Here is a 25,907-nt window from a genome sequence, read left to right on the forward strand (position 1 = left end):
ACAAAACATTTCAAAGTAAAAAGTTCCAGCATGTTTGCCCTCAGTAAGCTGAATTATAAAACGTGTGAAGTTTCTAGGTGAAAGTTATTTTTTGACGTGCCACTATCTGCCATTATAGATTTCTCAAATTTAAAGCACTATATTTCTAAAACTATGAAACATTTCAATTATAATATATATATATATTTTTTAATCAGACAGAAAAACTAAAAATTATGATTAGCATATTTTGTTTATTTATTCATAAAAATGCAGTTAGAACAACAGTTTTATAAAAGAAAGTTCAGTGCCCATGTGCACAAAGCTCAAAACAGTCAATATACAGACAGTATATCAAGGCATTCTCAACCATTCAGCTCAATCAGTAGCCTATAACATTTCAACACATTTAACCGATTAAAAACAGGAAAGCATCTGTCATCTTAGATTTTAGTGTGCGTTAAACCAATGTGAATGCTATACCTATATATATATATATATATATATAGCATTCACATTGGTTGGCTATTCAAAAATAGCAGATCTACAAGCTCATAGCGTATCACTTTGTGCCACGCTATGAACCATGAGCTCTCTTTTGGAATTGAGGTGTCGTAGGAAGTGGTCACCGACCCATCATGTTGGAGTGACAACAGAAGTAAAGCATGATGCTTCACAGACAAGACTAAACGAAGACAATGTCTCCTGTTCTGTCAAGCAGCAGGTCTTAAAAGTAAAATAGATGTAGCCTAATTGTAATGAATCAGTTATGAAGTAACATAACCATCATTGTTATCAGTCTCATTTCCAACCAGCTGTATCAAGACTACTGATAGACGCAATATTAATGAATACATCTATTTTACAGTTATTCTTTTCTCTTCCAACATGGCGGTGTGTAACCACTACCCTAACAATCTAACATGTGACTGTATTGAATACATACATAGATTGTACTGTAGGCCTACACCACAGCCCAGAAGCCTTACAGCAGGGGTGCCCAGACTTTTTTGACTTGAGCTACTTTCAAAATGACCAGCGCAACAAGATCTACCCACCAAAAAATAGGATCTCATTGCTGAAAATAGTTTAAAGAACATGACAAACAAACTTGGAATGGGAAATATAGGGGGGGGAATGGAAATAGTTTTTGTATGTAACTTTCTAATGCTACTGATCTTTGTGCCCAACACTCTTGAAAACAAAGTATTCTGTTGTGGGTTAACAGGCCATTTTTAATGTCAATCAATCAAGTCACCTTAATTCAAAGTGTCAGATGCCAAATTATATATTTTTTTATTTAAATGATATATGTTTTAGGGACATGTCATGTGGTCTACCTGCACAGCCTTTGTGATCTACTGGTAGATCGCGATCTACCTTTTGGGCACACCTGCCTTACAGGCTCCACAGTCCTGTTGCATATGTTGTCCATGTCATTGCTGTTGCCCTTGTTCCACATTTACTGGACATGAATGTGGACTTGTGCCTGCAGGCTATATGTATGGCTGGCTCTGAAAGCACACCAGTAAAACCAGTAGACTTGTGCCTGGCTATATGTATGGTTGGCTCTGAAAGCACACCAGTAAAACCAGTAGACTTGTGCCTGGCTATATGTATGGCTGGCTCTGAAAGCACACCAGTAAAACCAGTAGACTTGTGCCTGGCTATATGTATGGCTGGCTCTGAAAGCACACCAGTAAAACCAGCAGAGTGAGTACAACTTCATTCTGGATCAACCGTTTTCTTACCTTAAACCATTCTGGGCGGGAACCCCTTGGTGTTAGCATTATGTTATGCTTTAGTTATTTTTGAAAAATCGAAGAACCACTGACATGGAAACATAGCTTTTTCAGAAAACTGTCAGGATGTACAAGACATTTTTAGAACCTGATCTCAGGTCAAAATGGGTTAATCTGATGTTATATCAAATAACGAGTGGTGCAGGTGAAAAGGTACGTATCAACAATGCACGACTCTGACCGTGCGGCATGTGCTCTGGGTTTTAGGCTTAATCGCTTATTTTGATCGCTTGGGGGGGGTGATCTACACATCCGTCTTTCATAATGAACAAAGACGTTGCACATGCAGTTTTGTTTTTGTCCCAAAAGGGCTTCTGTAAAAAAAAAAAGGCGGACGAGACTAAGACCCAGCGTGCTTGCTCTGAGCTGCGGTCCATTCTCAATGTTTTTATTAGATTTTTTCACCTCTACCGGTTGTTGAATATAATAAGATCAGATTAGGGTAACAAAACTGCTGGCCCAGAATTCTCCTTTAACCACTTAAACCCTATATGACATACTTTATTTCAACAGGGTTTCCCAGGTGTCAAGACCGATTCCTTTTTTCCTTAGCCTGGCTAATAAGCCAGACTCAAATCACACAGTCGTGTGGCAGGCAATTTTAGCTTTTTGCCAACGGCTAATTCGCGTCTGGCTTTAGCCAGGCTACTTTTTCCTGGCCTCTACACAAAATCACTTCGCTGAAAATGGCTGACCTACTGTATCAACTCACAATGTGTCTCAATGTAAATTTATAACAAAATAATTCATGACTGAAAAAGATTATAAGACGAATATAGAAAAGAAAAATAGAGCCAAGGGGGAAAAAAATAATGGTTGAGAGAACATTGCCTATACAATAATCAGGCTTTCACACATGATACTAACTTCAACTGCCACGCTCTGAACCCCAACCCTGGTACTGTTGCATACTGCAGGACCACCAGTTCAAACATTAAACGGTGTGGTTTGTTTCTCCTCATGTAGCAAGACATTAGACTAGAACACATCCATCAGTTCACCTGATGACTTAAGGATTAACGCACTCTGAATAAGCCGAGACACACACACACACACACACACACACACACACACACACACACACACACACACACACACACACACACACACACACACACACACACACACACACACACACACACACACACACACACACACACACACACACACACACACACACACACACACACACAGTATATAAAGGCACTTCTACAGAACTCACTGGGCTACATGTGGGAGATGTTCTCATCTCATAATGCGAGCTTTCTCGTCCTGTAAATAACACTCTTAAGTTAAACACGAGGACACCCTGTCCTACAGTATAAATTAAACCTATCTGTGAATGCATTCAAACCACGAGGACACCCTGTCCTATAAATTAAGCGTTATATTTGCTGGTAGTGAGCTGTAGCATAATTATACTGAAACACTACACATAACACAAATATCCCCTTCAACTAATCATGAGACATGACATCGTTTGGCCAATAACAAGACAAAAAATGTCTTTCGGCCAATCACACAGTACTCTTCCTTCAGACAATGAACACAAGTAATTTTAGCCTTGGCATTAATAGCATATTTCACTCCACATTCAGTGTATGCATATTGTACAAATAATGCAGCACATTGTAACATTTATAAAAGCCAAATGGTAAAACTGTAGAACCCTGTACAAACCATAGAATGAGACTGGGTAGACGGGATACTTGTGTTGTACCACAGTAATTGCCTTTGGTACAGCTAAAGATGTCTATGCTTCCTGTGTAGCCAGTGCACCGTGGCTTCCATGTTCATTGATCCCAGGACCACTTTGTGGAATTTGGAAGCAAGACTAGAGCTAGAGGCCAAATCTCGTATTGCAAATGGAGGAGACCAGGCGGGACATGCATGTTTGACCATCGAGAGCTGTGACTGTGAGCTAGATTTTAGGGACATCGTTGGAAAGGTCTCATAAATTAATGTCTCCCAGCTTTGCTTGGTTTGGTCAGGATACAGAGCATTCTGTGTTGCCCAATCAGTTAGCTGATGTCGCAGCACAACATGTTGTGAGCTTGTAGATTGGCTAAGTACAACACTAGGTCTCGGAAACAAACAGCAGGAATGACATTCTGTGTGGTGATAACTAAGGTTTAGAAATTAGAACAAACCATTAACTGCTATAAGACAATACTTTATCTACACCTGTACCAAACAGGAGCGGTTAATAGGTTAGGCAGGGGAAGACTGCTGAGGTGCCAGTGTTAATACTATAAGCACACCATTCTACCAGGTAACTAGGCCTTTTCAATAATGTGGCCTCCAAACAATGTCAAATTATCTGGTAGAGTAGACAGGTCACATCTATTGCCGTAGGTGCTAAGTTACAAAGATATTGTTCCCAGTTCATACATGTTAAATATTGTATTATCAGCACTCTTGAGACATTCGGATTTCTGGAGTAAGGCCGAGGACTATGTATTCACCTCCCAATACCCAAGATGGTTTATAAACTAGGTGAATGTGGAGGGGATGCCAGAGGCCTCTGGTGTGAGTTGTGTCATCGAGTTGGCATTCATTGGCTTCTCCTAATATTCAGCCTGACCTTTACCGTCCAATCAGACTAACCCAGCAGCCAATCAGAAACTAGTCTCGTTCATGGGAGGTTTAGGACTGGTTGGAGGCCCAGACGATGGGCTGTCGGGATTGGGTGGAACTTCGGGGGAAGGCAGGACATCGGTGGGCGAGGAACCGACCCCACGTCTCGGCGACACGGGGGTCTGCTGCTGTGGTCGGCTGGGGCTGACTGTCGCCACAGGGGCGGGACTTAATGGCGAAGTGGGCGTCGGCCTCCTATGCGAGGACTGTGAGGACAGTGACGACGTCGACAACGACGGTGCTCCACCTCCGCCGAGCTGTCCGCAGGGAGAAACGGAGAACATTCCGGCCGTTCTCAGGCCCAACCTGGCCTCCAACTCGCTGCACACCGCCAGGCTCCGCCTTGTGCCCTCCGAGCCCACCGCGACGCCAAACCCCTGCCCGCCTGCGGCCGCCTCGGAGCCTTTGGCGAGCTCCTGACAGCGCTCCACGAAGCTGCCCCGACGGAGAGACTCCCTCTCCCTGTCCGGGTGTCGGAGAGCCGAGGACAGACTAGGACTGGGACCATGACTGGGACTAGAGTTAAGATTAGCGCCTCCTCCTCCGGCTGAGGAAAGGGACGGCGGTGGCGGCGCGGAGGCGGAGAACCCGGCGGATGGGCCGAGTTCCCGGGGAGGTTTGGCCAGCGGAATGGGAGGGGGCGGAGCCTGACGAGGGAGGCTACCGGTGAATGGAGCAGACGCGAAGCCGCCTCCTCCTCTTCCTCCTCCGTGCAGACGATCACTCCTGGAGGACTCGCTCATCTGGGACAGGAGGCTGTGAGAGAAGCACGGTACACGTTGGCTTTGTCCTTTACAATCAGTGGTTTGGGGACAAATTAGAACTTTGTAGCATGTGTGTGTGTGTGTGTTAGGGTACTTCTAGTCATTTTTACTAGTTGACTAGTTTACTAGTCGACTAGTTGTTTAACTACCTAATATGTAACCCCCCCCCCCACTGTGTATAACTATAATCTACCTGATCTTGAGGCCTACAAAAACTTGCTTAAAGCCCTAGTGTGTGTGTGTGTGTGTGTGTGTGTGTGTGTGTGTGTGTGTGACTGTGTGTGTGTGTGTGTCTGTCTGTGTGTGACTGTGAGTGAGTGAGTGTGTGTGTGTGTGTGTGTGTGCACCTGCAGGTGGAGGTTCTTGGGGTGCTGTCAGGTGTTCGGGTCATGGCGAGGTCACACTGCTCCAACAGCTCCAACAGCTCTTCCTCTGTCGGCCCACCCAGAGCTACCCAGACAACCAATCAAAGAGCTCCGATCAGTCAAGATTTCTAAAATGTGTTTTATAATTTATTATTACAAATAATAAATGTTGTGCATTTTTATTTTGCAGATTCATTCAAGCCTCAAAATAAACACATTTGTTTATATAACTGAACTTAACTTAACCCATTCTAGACGGGAACCCCTTTTGGTGTTTTAGGCATTATGTTATACTTTAGCTATATTGAAAAATAGCAGATCTACAAGCTCACAGCGTGGCACCGAGTGCCACACTACGAGCTTGTAGGTCTGCTATTTTTGAAAAACCATGAAAATGTGGCGCAAATCTTTAAATATATATGTTTTTAACGTTTTTAACTCAAATCTTTGCGTCTGGGGGGTCCCTGGAATAACATATTTTCAGATGGGGGTCAGTGGCCAATTACATATATTTTTGGAGGTCCTTGACCATGAAATATTTTGAGAACCACCGACATAGAAACAGGTTTTTTCAGAAAACTGTCAGGATTTAGAAGACATTTGTAGGCCTATTCATAGTCCAAGTTTTAGGTGATAAGGTGACCACCGTTCACCCTGTCCCTTTGTAACCCATTACATTTTCTATGAACAATATCTGAACGTTTCACTGTTATCAAGAAATCAACAATCCTGATGTGGGACTTCATCGTTGTAATTTCAACACTGCTGAGGACACAGCAACTAATGATTATTTATATAATAAGAGGGTATGCGCGTGACATCATAATCAAACCCGGAAGTTATGCAGGAATGCCTACTGACTGAGTGGCAAAAAGAAACGACTTTCTGGCCTTGACAGCCCATACATCCAAACAGAAAAGTCCTATCTGATTGCATTAAAAGACATTGAACAATGGTTAAACTGAGTTTGCCTGTCGCTTTGCCACTCGATTTGCCATTCACCTTATGCATGCGCATACCCTCTATAGATACATTTTTGTGAATGTCTTAAAGTTGCTATAAGCAAGAATATGTCACATTTTTAATGACTTCTTTTTTTGACCGCAATCTGCATTCAAAGATGTTCCTAGAAGCGTGGTCATTGGTCAAAAAAAACCTGGTTGCAATGGAAGCAGACAGGCAAATCGACCAATGACAAAGCTTCTAGGAAAATCTTTGAATGCAGATTGCAGCCCCTAGATGTGTCACAGAGACCCTTTTATGGGAGCGTTTTGGGAGCATTAAAATGTTGACATATTATTGCTTATAGCAGCTTTAAGAACACATACATTGATAAAATAAGGCAGTACAATGCAAACATGATTCACTTCACAAAACCATAGCCGGTCCATCGTTCAAGTTAAGTTGTCTATTGGACATGAATGATATAGTTCTAAAGTGTCTGACCTCTGATGTCGACCTTGCCAGCGATGTCCATGGCGGTCGTCAGGTCCCACATCTGGATGCTGCCGTTGTTATGGCCACTGAACAGATACCGCCGGGGCCGCGAGCCGATGCGGCTGGACCCTTCACACTCATGGACCACGAAGGCTGTGATGGACGTACCGTCAACTGAACGCACCTCACACACCCTAACACACACACACAAGATATAAAACACACTCATGGACGCTGTGATGGACATACCATCTATTTACGACAGGCACACACACACACACACACACACACACACACACACACACACACACACACACACACACACACACACACACACACACACACACACACACACACACACACACACACACACACACACACACACACGCTGTGATGGACATACCATCTATTTACGACAGACGCGCTCGCGCACACGCACACACACACACACACACACACACATTACCTCTTCCCATTAGAAGACAGTCTAACGTAGAGTATTCCAGTGTCGGGTACCACTCTCTGTATGAACACCTGCTGGTCATCTCTTTCTCCATATGGACCTGTCATAACAAAGATACATTTATAGTACAGGACAAACTCCTTGGGCTAACTAGAAAAAGTGCCCCTCGGGGCACAGGTCTCCACCAGGCCAGGTCAGGTTGTGGCCTCCTGGTGGTGCTATAATAGGCCAATGTGAAAAGGGTGCCATTTCTTCATACGCCTTTGATGGCAATTGAATGATTTGAGGCATTTTGTTCCAAAAATGTGTTTTGCAAAAATCAACCTGTTGGTGGCGCTATAACAGGCCAATGTGAAAAGGGTGGGATATATTCCTCAGCCTAGTAAGAAAATGTGTGAAAGATTTCACGTAAATTGCATGCTGCGTTCATGATTTGAGGCTTTTGTTCAAAACGGGGCAATCTTGCAAACTGTGAAAGCCAATTATAGCCAATTAGGATGGAATATGAAATATCGGACAGATCCGACTTGAGCACATAACCATAGAGATACTGTGTAACGATTTGTGAGATCTTTGGACAGAATCTGGAGGAGTGATATAAAAAAACGTGCATGGAACATATCACGCAGATCGGTGCAGTTTTAGGTAAAAATGTGAAAAGCTGCCTCATGGTGGCGCTATAACAGGCCGTTCTGGAAAATGTGGGGCAGAGATTCATCGTTGGCATCCAGGGAGTGTGTGTGCAAAGTTTGGCATCGACCGGGTTAACGGTGCCGGAGATTAGCTGGTAACGGACGGACGGAAGGACGGACAAACACACACACACACGGACGGAGTGCAAAACATACTCTCTCCCCATGCCTCTCCCCATGCCTTCGGCCTGGTGGAGACAATAACGGCCAAGTGGCTATGGCCAAATTTAGCCCAACGAGTGTTTTTTTTGTTTGCAAAACTAATGCTTGGAATGGATTCAGCATCATGAAAACACCCTAGTTTGACACGTCACATGCTACTTAAAGGAAAGCAAAAGGAAATCTAGAAAATAGTTGCCTTATATAGGATGTCTATGGTGGTCATACTGTACACTTTTAGCCCCGACCCATTCTAGGGGAATTCCCGCTAAATGAGATCTAGACTAAAACATGTTTTTAATAATGTGACTTTGGGATTTGAGTAAAAAACGTTCGCTGGGAAAGAATATATATTCAAAGATTTGCGCCACGTTTTCACGATTTTTGAGTGGTGTAAACCACTCCTACAACTGGCTTTGTTAGTCTGTCTGTCTGTGCTCAAAAAATGAGCACGGTTGCTATGGTCACCCAGTTCACACGGGTGTGATTTCATTACGTCAGACATTACATCAGACCACAGCTGATCAGTCTATATAAGACCTTACACCACTCAGTTCACACGGGTGTGATTTTTCAAAAATAGCAGACTTACAAGCCCCAAAATGGGTTAATATAAGACTGACATGACTTGGGAGTTTTTTTTAAGCTGGTGTTTATTAGCCAATAGAAACTTTATTGTGCATAATTTGTGTTACCTATCTCTGTTCCAGCGCTGCATCCTCCATGTGTGTCGATGTCATCCAATGAAAGGATCTTGAAGGAGGTGAGAGGGGTGGAGCCAGGCTGGGTGGAAATCATTCCTCTGAACCGAGTCACCGTCCATGTGCGCACGTGGTTATTATCTGCACACACTGACAAACCAAACACACACACAGGACACGTGGTTATTATCTGCACACACTGACAAACCAAACACACACACAGGACACACATTCAGGGTTCCTCGTTTCAAGAAACAATCCCCGATTATCCGTCTGCCTTCATGTTGTGCCCAAGACGTCCACAGACGTCCTGGGAAATCCCGCTATGTAGTGCCCAATATATATGCAATTGGCCGCCGACCCCCATCTGAAAATATGTAGTTCCAGAGACCCCCCCAGAAGCAAAGATTTGAGTTAAAAAAACAGCAGTTTTAAAACGTTGCTTCAACCTGTCTTTTAGGGTTGGGGTTAGGGTTAGGCTTGTAGGTCTGCTATTTTTGAGAAATCGTGAAAATGTGCCGCAAATCGTTGAATATACTCTTTCAGAGCGAACGTTTTTAACTCAAATCTTTGCTTCTGAGGGGTTCCTGGAATAACATATTTTCAAATGGGGGTTGTCGGCCTATTACATATAATTTCTGGGGTCCTTGACATGAAATATTGAGCACCACTGATATAGACACGTAGGTATTTCTGAAAACTGATTTTAGAAGATTTTTTTTTTAATTTCGACGTCAGGACTAAATGGGATAAAGTACCTTGATTTTTATCCACCCTTTCCTCATTTTTGAGTGGTGTAAAACACTCCTACAACTGGCTTTGTTAGTTTACGTGTCTGTCTGTTTGTCTGTCTGTCTGTTCGTACCAAAAAATGAGCATGGTTGCTATGGTCACCCAGTTCACACGGGTGTGATTTCATTACGTCAGACATTACGTCAGACCACAGCTGATCAGTCTATATAAGACCTCACACCACTCAGTTCACACGGGTGTGATTTTTTTAATCTTTTGAGTGCTCGGATCGCCGCTTTTTTTGTTAGTACTCCAGTGAGTACTGATCTTTGAAGCACCAGCCCTACTTTACATTTAAACTTTTATTGCATCTCCATCGAGCACCTGGTTGATTTTCTTTTTAACCCATTTAGACCTGAGCTCGATTCTACAAATGTCTTCTAAATCCTGACAGTTTTCTGGAAAACCCTATGTTTCCATGTCAGTCATTCTCAAAACATTTATGTCAAGGACTCCCAAAAAAATATATAATTGGCCGCCGACCCCCATCTGCAAATATGTTGTTCCAGGGACAACTCGGAAGCAAAGATTTGAGTTAAAAATGTTCGCTCTGAAAGAATATATACCGGTATTCAAAGATTTGCAACAAATTTTCACGATTTTTCAAAAATAGCAGACCTATAAGCTCATAGCGCGGCACCAAGTGCCGCGCTATGAGCTTGTAGATCTGCTATTTTTAAATAGGCAAAGCATAACATAATGCTTAAAACACCAAAAAGGGTTGCCGCCCAGAATGGGTAAAACTGCTTGCAAACTGAAGTTTTTCAGGTTTACTAATATTGCAAAAATTATACCAAAGTTTATTCCATAGCACTGCCTCCATTATAATTATTGATATGCCAACTATGAGATATCTCATAGTTTCCCTCTACACCAGTTGTATGCCAACTACGAGATATTTCGTAGACAAAGCCATATATCAAATATGAAACGGTTTTGCTGAAAATCAACTTTTAACAAGCAAATTAAGCAAAATGCCTTGGCAGCCTGTACCTACCCTTTGCTGCCACCGTGTGGCAGACAAAGACTTTAAAAAAAAAAGCTTAGCTACTTTCTGTTCAGATAAATATTAGAAGCCAAAGAATGCCAACTCGATGACACAACTCCAGTAAAATGTCTGCACATGGTTGTGGGATATAAAGGAAGATGCCTGTTTCCATGTGGCCTTTGTCTGGAAATCAGTGCGAGAAAATGGGATCGCTGGGTTGCTTGCAGCGTGTTTCAACAATAGGGAGTCATTGTGCAAGTACAGTATTCAATTTGTTTTTTTTTGTGAGTTCATCATCAGTATTGAATCCCAAGTATCAGCATTTTTCAAACAATACCCTGTCCTAACGGACATACAAAAACAAACACGCATGGTTATTAACCCATTTAGACCCGAGGACGATTCTACAAATGTCTTCTAAATCCTGACAGTTTTCTGAAAAACCCTATGTTTCTATATCAGTGGTTCTCAAACATTTTCATGTCAAGGACCCCCAAATATATATATAATTGGCCGCCGACCCCCATCTGAGACCCCCCCAGAAGCAAAGATTTGAGTTAAAAACGTTCGCTCTGAAAGAATACATTCCAAATGTGTGCCACATTTTTACGATTAAAAAAAAATAGCAGACCTAGATCTGCTATTTTCCAATAGCTAAAGTATAACATAATGCTTGGAACACTGGGTTCCCGCCCCCCAAAATGGGTTAAAAATTGGATTTTCGTACCTGATATGAGGTGTTTTTCAGACAGCATGATCTTGGTGACGGGGCTCCTGTGAACGGAGAAGGTCTGGAACAGCTGAGGTCCTGAACCCACCGTCTCTGGGTGTTGCACTATGACCCTCACTGCCCCTGAACTGGTTCCATATGCTATCTCTATCCAGTTCCCACTGTCACCTGGGAACACAACACAGGAGGGAAACAATTCATCTCTATCCAGTTCCCACTGTCACCTGGGAACACAACACAGGAGGGAAACAATTCATCCAATGATTATTTGATCGACAGAATATTATATATATATAATATAATATATATATTATTATTTTTTTATAGTCAAACTGTAATTAACTTAATGCAAAAAAACAATAATCAACAGATTCATTCATTATGGAAAATGTGTTAGTTGAAGCCCTAGAAACGCACAAACTCAGGTTAAGATTAACAGTATTGGTAGTACAGAGTTTTGGTAACGTAACGGTATTGTCCATAAGGGGAGGCAATAGGTATGTTTTTAAGTAATAATAATTTAGTCAAAATATTACTTGTTTTTGGTGTGAGGTAAACACTCAGGGCAGTGATGGCGTCTTCAGTTGGGTCTCTGTACAGCTCTGTCACCAACAAGTCGTTATCTTTCATTCTCAGAGGAAACTTCTGAACATCTGAAATCATCACAACAACAGATCAGATAAAAGACTTAGCTGCTGTACATAAGACCAGTGGTTCCCAAACTTTTTCATGCCAAGGAACCCTCAAATTGACACAAATTAGCCTGCAGACCCGCATTAGAAAAGATATGCCAAAGACCCCCATAAGAGAAGATTGGTACGACTCTAGCAGTGATTCTCAACCATTTTAATTTCAAGGACCCCCAGTTTGACATGCATTAGTCTACAGACCCCCATTTAATGGTATTTCTATCTCTGGGACCCTAATTTATACTCATAAATATACTTAAATCTAAGGCAATTTAACTCTGAGTGTGTACAAATGGAACCAAATGGACCCGTTAGGTTCCATTTGTACACTCTCAGAGTTACAGACCCATAAGGGTCCATTTGGGAGCCACTGCAGACAACAAAGGGATAGTCCACACTCACCTATGTAGTAAATGGACCCATTGTTGCAGCCCAGGATGAGGAAGGAGCCAGCGGTGTCGTAACTGTTGATAGGAACTACATCCTGGTTCTGCATTCACAAAATACAATTCTAAAGTCACACGTTCAATTCATGACTACCTGAACGTTCATTCAGTCATTTAGTATTATTATTATTATTATTATTATGTGGAAACACAAGAACAAATCCAACGGAAATAGAGACAGAGACACCAAGAGAGAGCAATACAACAATTTTAACGGTCCAATCATTTACAGCTAATTGTGAATAACATACATGTCATCATGTTTAGCCATGATACACAAACTATAAATGGCTGGAACTAGTCTTGGCCGACAGCAGCAACCAGTGGCCACATCTTGGTGCCAACTGGCAGCAGGTTGGTAGCATACAGACAGCATAGGAGTCTGAGAAAGTGGCTATGAACTGGAGCGACAACTTGAAGGTGGAACCTGCACACTAATAAATCCAATACAGGTACTTTGTGTGTGTACTGTGTGTGAGCCTGTGCGTGTGCGTGTGTGTGTGTGTGCATCCTAGAGTACCTGCCAGTGCTTGGTGACAGCGTTCCACACCCCCACCTTCCCTGTGTGACTGGTAGCAATGAGCTGATTGCCAACGAAGAAGAGAGCCTCCACAGGGACGTTCAGACTGAACACACCTGCAGGCAATAGGAAGTGGTCGTTCACAATCAGGGGCAATAACTTTAATTGCGTACCTACTACACAATCAAGTTTACTGTTAAACAAAGAAACATGTATGTTCTAACAGCATCTCATTGTAAATTAATAGTTCAATAAAGGCTGATGATTAGTGAATGATATGATGCATGAATGATACAAATTTAAATTATTAACTTTATTCATAACACCTGGGAACACTTGGGAAGAACATGGTGCTGTCTAGCAGCCTGGGCAGCCCAGAAGGTTAGCGTTTTGTTTTTTTTCCTTATAATTTTTATCCCACGATTTTGCAACCCATTATTTCACCCAGGGTCAATTATCTAATGTAATCCTATAGCTATTCTGTGAAATGTTTATTGTCATTCCGTGTATCTACAAGCGTCCACAGCGCATGAGATTGCAGATCTTGTAATTTTCGGTGCGCGCACTCCATGTGAATCCAAGCAGGTCCTCACAAGTATAGGTAAAACACCGCCAGGCCACCACAAGGTCCTCAGCACAATGGCACGTCGATAAAAGTTGAGATTTCACTAGTGGCATATTCAGGCAATCCTCAACAGATTGTTATAATTCCAAGTGATCTATAATCTGTGAAGTTTATATTTTCATTTGGGTGTAAGTAATGTTTTTATATGCCTTTTATCAAACATGGTAGCCTATATTTAATGTCCACTGAGCTGTGGTGCGCTTGCCTACACTCTCTCAAGGAGATCCTGCCACATCACCCCCATCCTGTTTTCCTTGCACTGGCTCCCAGTAAAGTATAGAATTAATTTTAAAATCCTTGTCATCACACACAGAACCCTCCATGGCCAGGCACCCCCATATATCTCTGACTTACTCCACCCATATGTTCCCAGAAGGTCTCTGAGATCCTCATCCCAAGCCCTGCTGGTCGTTCCACCCACAAAATTAATAACTAAAGGTGATCGAGCCTTTGCCAGTTTCGCCCCCAGGTTATGGAACAACCTCCCGGATCACCTGAAATCGGTGGCCTCTGTGGACCTTTTTAAAAAGCTTTTAAAGACCCACCTTTTTAGACAGGCCTTTGCAACGTAGTACTGTACTGATTTCTTGATTTTTACCAGTGCCATTTGCTCTGTCTTCTTTTTCTTTGCTTTATTCTTATTATTTTTATTCTTAATATTTACTTTTACTACCATTGACATGTTTTGTTTTTATTGTTGTGAAGCACTTTGTGACTATGAAATGTGCTCTATAAATAAAATTTACTTACTTACTTACTCAATTAGCTCTTCGCTAAGTCCCACCCAAGCCCGTTCTTGGCCAATGCCACGTTAGCGACGGTTACTATGTTAGGATCCTGGTCACGCTTTCAATGCTGGTCAAAATGTTTAAGCAGTGTCAATAAATATATTTGCTGTACAGCATGTGTGGACCTCAGAAAGAGGGTTTGTTTTCTTACCTTGTTGTGAGCAAACTAGTCCATTCCATGAATTATTTCGCTTCGTTGTGCAGTTTAATAGTACATATTAGAAATAAAAATAGGCTCTCATTGACTTCCATTGTAACGGGGAAACAGCTCTCAAAGTCACTCTTTTAGCACACTAAGCTGATTCTGACCGTTTATGACATCAGGAAAACTCCTGCGGTTATATTTTTAATAAAAAATGTCAAGGTTGTCTTGTTTTTGTTTTGACTTCAGTGTTGCCACATTGTGTGAGAGAAATAAGCCAACCCACCTCCAAAAACAAGCCAACTCTTAAAGCCAAATCAAGAAAAACAAGCCAAAACAAACACAATAATATGACCATATATAATCATAATAAAAAGATTGTATGCATTTATCATTATAAATACTATGTAGGCATATGTCTATGATAATTCATGTTTTGGTAATACACTAATTATTAGCCTTAAGCCAAAAGTAGCGGGAAATAAGCAGACCTGGCAACCCTGACAAGTTTGTGTGGTAAGAAGTTCCGGTTTGCCTACAAAACGATCTGATTGGTCTAAATCTGTACACCCACTTCTGAAGTAGCCTCGGTCTCAGGCCGTTGGATGTAAACATTAAACAAATGTATTTGATCTCGTCCACTTGTCGCAAACACCATACACAATTTTGGACGTGTTTGAGGGAGACACTTTAGGAGAAATGTCTGGGACTGCAGCTGGGTGCATCTCAAACAGCATGGCGACTTGTTTACAAACGAGAGTTGGGAACACCAGAACCGCTTCACACCAAAATAGTTACTTTATAAATCTATCAAAAGACGAAAATAAAACGAGTTTTCCTGATGTCATAAACTGATTCATGGAATGGACTAGTTTGCTCATAACAAGGTAAGAAAACAAACCATCTTTCTGAGGTCCACACATGCTGTACAGCAAATATATTTATTGACACTGCTGAAACATTTTGACCAACATTGAAAGCGTGACCAGGATCCTAACATAGTAACCGTCGCTAACGTGGTATTGGCCAAGAACGGGCTTGGGTGGGACTTAGCGAAGAGTGAATTAGGGATTTTCCCAGCGGTTATTTTCACTCTCGTGTACAACCTTTATTCAAATACGGTATTTTAAAATGCAACCACACTTTTGATTTATTCTTCCTGGGACTGCAGCTGATGTTAACACGAGTGGGGAAAGAGGACGCGTTGCGAGGCGCGGCGGACCAAAATGGGCCGCTTTTTTAAAATTATAGTATAGTCGATTTTTTATTTCAAGATCGATTCCCGTGCTTATCGAACGAACGTCGATTAAATCGACTTTTTTTGGGTCAGCCCTAGTGCTCAACCTTTTTCATGTCAAGGACCCCCAAAAATATATGAAATTGACCGCCGACCCCCATTGGACAATACCGGTATGTTGTTCCAGGGACCCCCCAGAAGCAAAGATTTGAGTTAAAAACGTTCACTCTGAAAGATATATTGAAAGATTTGCACTACATTTGCACGATTTTTCAAAAATAGCAGACCTGCTATTTTTCAATAGCTAGAGTATAACATAATGCTTAAAACACCAAAAGGGGTTCCCGTACAGAATGGGTTAAAATATAAAGAGACAAAAGGACAGACAGGGTCTCACCAATCTCGCTTCCGTTGCCATCTGGACAAATGGACCACAGGATGATATCTGTCCCTGAGGCGACTGCCACCATCTTGTCATTGTCGCCTAGTGACCCGCCCATCACCTTGGCATTGAGTGCCACCCGGTCAATCAGCCAATCTAGACGAGGCGAAGTGAAGACCTGCTGCCAGCCAGTAGACTCCTTTACCCTGGAGAGAAAGATGGCGAGAGAGAGTTAAAACAGAAAGTCCCTGATATAATAATAAACTTAATAATAAACTTTATTTGTATAGCACCTTTCAGACATAAATGCAACTCAAAGTGCTTCACAGGGCAGTACATAAAAATAGCAATAAAACACAGGCAAGCAGTTAGACGGATAAAACAATGGTAAAGAGCAAACAACAAAAAAAGCATAAAAACATAGATGGACGAGAAACAAAGCACACCGCAAAAGGTCAGAATAGAGAACTCAACTAAAACTAAAACTAAAACTCAATTAAAAGCAAGAGTAAAAAGGTGAGTCTTGAGTTGAGCTTTAAAAATGTCTACAGAGGGTGCGTGTCTAAGTTGAAATGGAAGTCGATTCCAGGCTGTAGGCCCATAGAAGCAGAAGGCTGCCTCACCATATTTTTTTGTAGACATTTTTTTAGGCACTTCAAGCAGGCCAGCAGATATAAATGTCTGGTCCGTAATCAGTGTTACTGATAGGCGTTATTAATCAGGAGTAAAGATGGGATCAATAATTGGAATTGGGAGGAAAACAATTCCGAAGTTAGTCAATCTAAAATCACTACGGTTTTGGCTTATCAGTTCTCTTATTGATTCTACCGGGACCTGACCGTCCCGGCCGTCTTGTCTCGAGAGGCGAGAGTCATGTCATTGACATCAAATTACTAGTACAAACATCTATGGCGCTTTTGACTTCCGTTGAATTTCTACTACCGGTAAAAAAAACAAGGAACTGCGGTTAATGTCTTGCATGCGCTATAGCTTCAATGTTGCACATCAGTTGAAGACAACACAACACAACCGTGGGACAAAAATGAAGTTAAAAGGGATAGTTCAGATTTTTTTAACTTAAGCTGTATGAAATACTTGCCATTAATATAGTGGTTGCAACTGTATTAATTGATTGCCCGAGTCCCGTGGTGGGAGTTCTGCTCTGGTTTTGGTGAAATATTAAGTAGTTCCGGTCATTTTGTGGGGTGCACAGGGGGCCGTAGATTCTCGGGTTTGAATTGTTTAATCCATTTTTTTATCAGTTTCGATCGCTAGCTGATGTTGCTACCGCAACAACACTCTGGGACACAAACACATAATGGCCGCGGCCATTTTGAAGATGCGCGCGCATCCACTTGCATTGTCCACCCTGTCTTCAGAGGCCTGTATCTCGGAAGGGACATTGAGGGGGCAGATTTGGCCCAGACAAGCGTTTTCAACAGCCTGTAGCAGGCGCTGTGATACTCGCGGTCCACTTTTTCCACCGCCGAACGAGAATTTTTTCATAGTAACATGCGATTACGGATATTTGGTTATTCAAAGTAAGTGTTACGCGCGATAAAACCTTGGCACTACCTTATCGAGGGATTAATTAATGCTGGCGGGTAAAGTATTAAGTTAAAAGAAATCTGAACTATCGCTTTAACAATCCCCATCCCTAATCAGGAGTAAACCTGTAACCTGACTACAAACTGAACAGTGTTATAGCTCACCTGTAACAGACGACAAACTGTGCATATGCCACAGCAATCCAGTTGTGATGACCACAGATAATACGAACCATTCCTGAGTCAGAGGAATGACCTACACACACACACACACACACACACACACACACACACACACACACACACACACACACACACACACACACACACACACACACACACACACACACACACACACACACACACACACACACACACACACACACACACACACACACACACACACACACACAGAACATGTCAAGATGACCTTCTTATAACCAGAACCCACCTCGCTTTTAACACATTTAGACTAGAGGATGATTCTACAAATGTCTTCAAATCCTGACAGTTTTCATGTCAAGGACCCCCAAAAAATATATATGTAATTGGCCGCCATCTGAAAATATGTTGTTCCAGGGACCCCGCAGAAGCACATATTTGAGTTAAAAATGTTCGCTCTGAAAGAATATATATTCAAAGATTTGCGCCACATTTTCACGATTTTCGATTAGCAGACCTACAAGCTCGTAGCGCGGCACTCGGTGCAGCGCTATGAGCTTGTAGATCTGCTATTTCTCAATAGCTAAAGTGTAACATAATGTTTTAACACCAAATAAAATAAAGAACACGTGTGCGTTCTTACCTCCAGACGTCCTCTCCTCGGCCCCAGCTCGCCCCAGTATCCCACAGTTCCCCAGGTGAGGAGGCATGGTGTTACTGCGTCTGACAGGAGCCCTCTCTATAGGATTGGCTCGACTGAACTGGGGCCCTGCCACACTGTGGCGGTTGCGGCGCTTGGCCGGGTACACTGAGAACAAAGATAGGAAGACACTTGCTCTGACAAAACACTTCAACATATGTCTCAGTGTGAACCACTTAACCCATTTTGACCTGAGATCAGATTCAAAAAAATTCTTCTACATCCTGACAGTTTTCTGAAAAAGCTATGTTTCTATGTCAGTCGATTTTTCAAAAATAGCAGACCTACAAGCTCGTAGCGCGCCACTCGGTGGCGCGCTATGAGCTTGTAGATCTGCTATTTTTCAATAGCTAAAGCATAACATAATGCTAACACCAAAAGGGTTTCCTGCCCAAAATGGGTTAAACAACTTCTATTTAGGGATGCTAGGGTTCAAGTGGTTCCAAGTCTTACATCATTTTAATGTATTTTTGGTTGAGTTTTATTTTCCCATAAATCAATGCTATTGAACAGCCTTTACGTCTGTGTGTTGGGGGGAAAAATTAATCAATGAAAAGTATTAAATAGCGCTTCGGACAAAACCTCTTAACTCCATTGGACCCTCAAACTGTCTCCTAAAGCAGCTTACTCCATCACCTGTCACCCTCTCATGCAAGTAATTGACAATATATAGTCACAATACCAACTGTGATTAGGCAGTATTTTGTTTAAAAAAAATATATGGTTTTCTTAATTTCCTGAAAATTCCATATGGAGTTGGTTTCTTACCCATAACAAGTCAAGTCAAGTCCATTTTATTCATGAAGCACATTTGAAAACAGCCAACGGCTGACTAAAGTGCAGAGATATGAAATGTGTTGTACTTTTAAAGATGGTATTGATTTATACCTGGAGGAGGGAGGTATCCATTAAACAGCACATTACCACAGGACGACCGATCCAGTTCATCACACAACTGCAGCTTACGCACTAAACACACACACACACCACACACACACACAAAACAGAATGCATGCTGTAAATATACAGCTGAACATATACGTTATTACTGGTAGAATAATGGTAAAGACAGAAAATAACTTAATACATGCCCGAAAAACAAAAGAAGTGTGACTAAAACTTTAGTGACTAATGTAACTAATAATCAGACCGGTGAGTGGTGCAACAGTGCCCCCTGTTGGTACTCTAAACATAGGGACATTACTGTTCCTTGGAGTGGTTGCACCACTCAAAGAAAATCAATGGAAAAATTAACAAAACAAACCAGTTAGTATCATCCTGAGATTCAACAGAATTAAAAGTAAATGTAACTTCAGCATGAGATTCAAAGATACTGTTTTTCAGCAGGTCTCTCAAACCACACTTTGCTTTTAAGAAACTATCACAATCTTGTTATAATGAATATGGTCAGTGAGAGAGGAATGTGTTTTTTTATCAGCTGTATGTATTGAAGTCTGAACTGGAGAGAGGACTTTAGTCTGGTGGTAGCCGTTTTTATTTCCAGGGAGAAAAAAGAAAGTCTGGGGTCGAGTCCACTTCAATTCGGCATAGAGTAGCGCAAACGTCGATCAGTCTCTGCTGATTTCTGATAGTCTGCACCTTTGTTAAATTGACACACACGCACACTCGTGATGTGCATATCGATATAATATCGGTATCGGATTATCGTATCGTACTCTTATATAATATCGATATTTATTTAATAATTAATATTTTTCAAAACAGCGTTTTATTTTTCTTAGAAAGAGAGAGAGAGGAGTGTGTGTGTGTTGACTGATGCTGTCTCACCCAGTGGCGTGATGCCGTAGAACTCAGACTCGTGCATCAGCATGTGCACATTGATGGAGCGGGGATGGAGCTCTTTGGTTCGGAGGAAGTTGAGGATGGGAGCAAACAGAGACGGATCTCTGTCGATGAAGATCTACAGAGAGAGGGCGTGTCAATGTACTATACAGTGTGTGCCCGCACGCACGCACGCACACACAGTACAAATACATTCACAAAGAGAGGTACTTACAGCTCCAGTTTCATCTTTCAACGTAGAGATCCGGCCACTCAGGAGACTATACAACGAAAATAAACATAAACTGATTGTGTGGAAAAATGTAATTACACTACAGTAATGTGAAGCGAGAGAGAGAGACATTCTCTATGCTGCACTCACCTGGAGAAAAAGGAGTCAGGAACCCATGTCAGTGTCTGTCGGGAGGTGCTGAACCTAAAAACAAACCACAGACAAGTTAACTAGTAACTACAACAAATCAGCATTAGTAAAACAGCTAATGCATTTATTTCAGATGCAGTGTTACACTCTTCTACGAGTTGGTCAAAAAAAAGAACTAAAATATTATTTATAACTGGTCAGGTTACTACTTGGCCTCACTCCTCGAACCCACCTCACCCCTGCCCATTTTGACAGACTGGAATGGCTTAGGGTTGACGACAGAGTACAGCATCTTGCAATGGGTCTGGTCCATCCAGTCCTTTTTTACCGCCTCTATGATGATTTCGTTTTTTTTTGCTATATAGAGTATATTTGTACGTCTCTAATTGTTATGATGAATTGAACATGGTGAACCCTATTGTAAACAAGTGTACTACTTTATGGTGTCGTCTAGCCCCTCTCGGAACCCTCTGTAAAGTTTGTTTACACTACACTTTACATAGGGTCTCTTCCCATCTGTCCCACTCCCAAGCTAAATGGTATACAGACGGACTTACCTTTGGTAAGGGCCGTGCTGCGCTGCGCTGTTTGAGTGGGTTTTGAGTTTTCAGACCAGCCAAAACGGTCAAACAAAAAATACTTAACGGCTTCTGCGCCAAAGGAACATTTGTTGAGGTTTCCGTTGTCTCCTATAGCAGACGTATGCTTCTTTTGAAACATATCACCACCACTCAAACAGCGCAGCACGGCCGTTACCGAAGGTAAGTCCGTCTGTATACCATTTAGCTTGGGACAGATGGGAAGGGACCCTATGTAAAGTCAGTGTAAACAAACTTTACAGAGGGTTCCGAGAGGGGCCAGGTGTCGTCCACAGTTAACAGTTTTGTTTTGAGTTGTGCTTGAAATGTACTGTAATTCTTCAATCTGTTAATAAAATGCATCAATCAATCAAACGTATGTCATATTACATTTTAAAAAAAAAGAAGATGGCAAATGGCAAGATCACAATTTCTTTCAAAAAAAGTCAAACTTTTTCAAGTCAAACTTCCAAATCTCAGTGAGGACCATTGATGGATTGATTGAAATATGTATTAACAGTTTGGAGAATTACAGTACATTTCAAGCACAACTCAATACAAAGACTGTTAACTGTGAGTGGACGACCCAATAAAGCATTACACTTGTTTACAAGTGGGTCCACCTCGTTCAATTCATCAAAACATTTAGACGTACAAATAGACACTTCTATATAGCCAAAAGAGAAGAGGAATTCATCATAAAGGAGGTAAACATTAAACATTGAAGTCAAAGTTATAACCCAGCCGGAGTCAACATAAACGATGTTACGCATATATGTGACCTATCGAATCCACAGCTCGTTTTACGAGTGGTGGGACAAAGCTTGTTAGGCTGGAAAACACGAGAATCATTTATATATTTATTATCTTACAAAGCACACTGGGAAATGACTTCCAGCACGTGTAATAACCTCCTTTATAACTCCATGGTAACAACGCATCGATATACGTCACCAATTCCGGTGTAACATCCTTCTGAAACATTTAGCAATAATAGCTAAAAGCTAACTTGTTAGCATCGGTAGCAAAACACTGTCTGGCTGCGGCTTTCATTCTCACCTCTTTCCACCAACATTCAGATGAATGATGTCCCCGATCCTGGCATTGCTGCTAGTCATCTTCTCTGAGTTGCTTTAACACCCAAACAATGCCTGGGGGTTCAGTTTAATCCACATTTAGAGAACAACACGCCGGCCGGGGCTGCTTGCACTGCATTGCATTTCAACCATTGACTCACTTCCTGGAGGGGGGGGGGGGGGGGGGGTCCTGGGTCCTCACCTCAGACTGACTCCTAGGCTCACAGAGAGAAGGAAAACCCGGCGTGGGCTTCTTGCACGGCGCTCATCAAAACCTGGAATGGAAGATTAACCGGAATGTGCAATCAGGCAGGCTGTGTGTGTGTGTGTGTGTGTGTGTGTGTGTGTGTGTGTGTGTGTGTGTGTGTGTGTGTGTGTGTGTGTGTGTGTGAGAGAGAGAAAGAGAAACCAACCATACTGAACTATATATCAAGCGCAAATAAATATACATTACCTTTTAATAACTCACTTTACGCATGGATGAATGATTTCAAACATTAGTCTCCACGTGGTCAGGCCATCATGGGCTTTTTACTTTTACAAACACGTTTTCCACACAGAAAGGTGTGGGTGGCAGCGGTGGCCAAACGGATTGCGGAGCGGTCTTGATACCGGAAGGTCGCCAGTTCGAATCAGTGGTCCGACACGTTAAAATTACCACCGCTTAAGTGCCCTTGAGCAAGGCATTGAACCACTACCATGAAATGTTCTATGAGCAGGGCCTGGCTGGAAACAAGTTCTTGAGCTTAGCCCAGATACCCTGGGTAAATATAGTAATCATTTCATTTCATTTCTGTGTATAGAGACCAGGATATTTTTAAAGAAAGTGTGGGTGGAATTCTAACTCTCTAAATATTGACTGTTGGAGGTGTATGTGGGAGATGTAGCTGTTCAGCTGTTTGACACATTTACACTCTCCAGTACAGTGAGTGAACAGTTTAATTATTTTCTACTATTTTAAATGATTATTATAACATAAAACCTATACCACACTAAAACAATTAATACCTGTTGTCAATTCCATTATTATCCAGTTAAGATGGCTCCCCCCTGTTCTACAAAACAATTAAAAAGCAGGACTCCAAGCTGAAACCTTTGTTTAGCATTCTACTAATGAATGTGTTTTTCAACACACATGTTTAGTATCTTCTACACCAGTGGTTTTCAACCCTTTTCATATCAAGGCCCATATTATTTATTCAGCATTTGAGCCACGGAACACCATCTTATGAGATTTGGACCCTCAGACCAGAGACTTGTTGATGGATAAGACTTTGTCCACAATTCCATGCTGAATTGATGTTGGTATATCATTAGGATAACATAACAGGCAAACGCTGATCGAAATATCAGTTCTTATCTACATTCCCTAATTGTGTGTAGACCTTTTGTAAGTAATGCAGATGTTTAACAATAATTGAACTCTTGAGAGTGTAAAATGAAATTACTCTCAAGACTTAAAGATAAGGGTCCATTTGGTTCCCAACTGTCCATTGTTTAGCTGGGGACCACCTGGAACCCCTTCAAGGACCACTGGTTGAGAACCACATACTGTTCTACATACTGATAGTGTATATTGTTCCATTACAGTGTGTTGCACAGTGTATACATATATTGACTGGAGTTCCCCCTGGCATCTATACTAGCCTATAGGCCACCTCCTTTTTTCCCTCTACACAAAATATCTTTGCCAAAAACAGTGAGCTTGTAGATCCACTATTTTTGGTGAATGGTCTAGGGACGCTATGCTGGGGTTCATGTGATTAAAGCTAAAACTAATGGAAGCATCCCACTCTACTCTTTCAATTAAGTTTTATTTATTTAGCATATGTTTGAAATACTGATGATAGTTTATGGGAATTTAATATATTTTTTAACAATATATACTTTTTCCATAGATAAAAAGAGAGAGAACTAGAAAAAGTGCCCCTCAGGGCACAGGTCAGGTTGTGGCCTCCTGGTGGCGCTATAATAGGCCAATGTGAAAAGGGTGCCATTTCTTCATACGTCTTTGATGGCAATTGGATGATTTGAGGCATTTTGTTCCAAAAATGTGTTTTGCAAAAATCAACCTGTTGGTGGCGCTATAACAGGCCAATGTGAAAAGGGTGGGATATATTCCTCAGCCTAGTAAGAAAATGTGTGAAAGATTTCATGTAAATTGCACGCTGCGTTCATGATTTGAGGCTTTTGTTCAAAACGGGGCAATCTTGCAAACTGTGAAAGCCAATTATAGCCAATTAGGATGGAATATGAAATATCGGACAGATCCGACTTGCGCACATGACCATAGAGATACTGTGTAACGATTTGTGAGATTTTTGGACAGAATCTGGAGGAGTAATATCAAAAAATGTGTTTTACAAAAGTCGGCCTCCTGGTGGCGCTATAAAAGGCAGATGCGGAAAATGCAGGTCAAAGGTTTGTCCTTGGCCTCTAGGGAGTGTGCATGCAACGTTTCACGCAGATTGGTGCAGTTTTAGGTATGTGAAAAGCTGCCTCATGGTGCTATAACAGGCCGTTCTGGAAAATGTGGGGCAGAGGTTCATCGTTGGCATCCAGGGAGTGTGTGTGCAAAGTTTGGCATCGACCGGGTTAACGGTGCCGGAGATTAGCTGTTAACGGACGGACGGAAGGACGGACACACACACACACTGTAAGGGTTGAGGATATTCCGCGATCACAAGTGCAGAAGTGCTGACTAGATGTAACGTCTTGTCTAGAGGCTACCGAATAGATGGGATTCCGGGTTTAGAGATGGAAGCTTTAACTTAGGTTTAAAGTTAGATTTATCTTCTTGAAGTAACTCTACAGAAATCTTAAATCCGTCAGAGAATATTTGCTGGCACGAGGCCTTATAAAAGGAGGGAGTGACGTAACGACTAGGTAGTTGTGACGTCAACCCTGACAGTACCCTCCCCTCGAGGAACGCGTCCACGCGGGTTGGGGGGGATGGCTGAGGTAGCCTGGGATGGCTGAGGTAGCCTGGGATGGCTGAGGTAGCCTGGGATGGCTGAGGTAGCCTGGGATTGGGAGGGGGGGATGGCTGAAGTAGCCGGGGATGGGGGTATAATCTCCTTGGGGGTATAATCTCCTTGGGGGTATAATCTCCATCTTGGGGATATTTTAGGATATTTTAGTCTCCATCTTGGGGTTCAACTTTGACCGTGCAACCTGGGCAGGGGAATTCAACGTTGCCCCCAGCCGGAGGCGGGTTGTCGCCGGTAGGGGGAAATTCATTGGGTGAAACGGAGCCTGAAGACATGCTCAACCGCTGCGACCAAAATCTTGGACGGATTTAACTGTAAGGGTTGAGGATATTCCGCGGTCACAAGTGCGGAA

At 42.1% G+C, this 25,907-nt stretch overlaps 1 protein-coding gene and 1 long non-coding RNA gene across 2 annotated transcripts; one reads left to right on the plus strand and one right to left on the minus strand.

The window, feature by feature from the left end:
• The first annotated feature begins 221 nt into the window (after positions 1 to 221).
• LOC306932674 lies at positions 222 to 2,570 on the plus strand. Its single transcript, XR_013791141.1, has 2 exons — positions 222 to 975; positions 1,393 to 2,570. It is a non-coding gene; the product is annotated as an uncharacterized lncRNA (long non-coding RNA).
• Positions 2,571 to 3,150: 580 nt separating this feature from the next.
• shkbp1 (SH3KBP1 binding protein 1) lies at positions 3,151 to 22,726 on the minus strand. The gene is made up of 17 exons (XM_079514518.1): positions 22,549 to 22,726; positions 20,912 to 20,965; positions 20,765 to 20,810; positions 20,536 to 20,668; positions 19,636 to 19,716; positions 18,691 to 18,855; positions 18,051 to 18,141; positions 16,354 to 16,544; positions 13,165 to 13,280; positions 12,601 to 12,688; positions 12,046 to 12,162; positions 11,507 to 11,677; positions 8,994 to 9,149; positions 7,451 to 7,547; positions 6,994 to 7,178; positions 5,530 to 5,632; positions 3,151 to 5,174 (listed from the first exon to the last, which is right to left on the minus strand). The coding sequence occupies exons 1-17, from the start codon at positions 22,605 to 22,607 to the stop codon at positions 4,400 to 4,402; spliced, it is 2,628 nt and encodes an 875-aa protein (XP_079370644.1). The 5' UTR covers positions 22,608 to 22,726; the 3' UTR covers positions 3,151 to 4,399.
• Positions 22,727 to 25,907: the final 3,181 nt, after the last annotated feature.

The sequence above is a fragment of the Electrona antarctica genome, assembly GCF_951216825.1.
Source record: "Electrona antarctica genome assembly, chromosome: 11".
NCBI lineage: Eukaryota > Metazoa > Chordata > Actinopteri > Myctophiformes > Myctophidae > Electrona > Electrona antarctica.

Excerpts from the sequence above, each read along its gene's own strand:
- shkbp1 (XM_079514518.1), bottom strand. The coding sequence starts at position 22,607 with ATGACTAGCAGCAATGCCAGGATCGGGGACATCATTCATCTGAATGTT. Across the intron at positions 5,633-6,993 it reads TGGCAAGGTCGACATCAGAG|CTCTGGGTGGGCCGACAGAG; the intron begins GTCAGACACTTT and ends TTGTCTGGGTAG. Across the intron at positions 5,175-5,529 it reads CCAAGAACCTCCACCTGCAG|CCTCCTGTCCCAGATGAGCG; the intron begins GTGCACACACAC and ends CTTCTCTCACAG.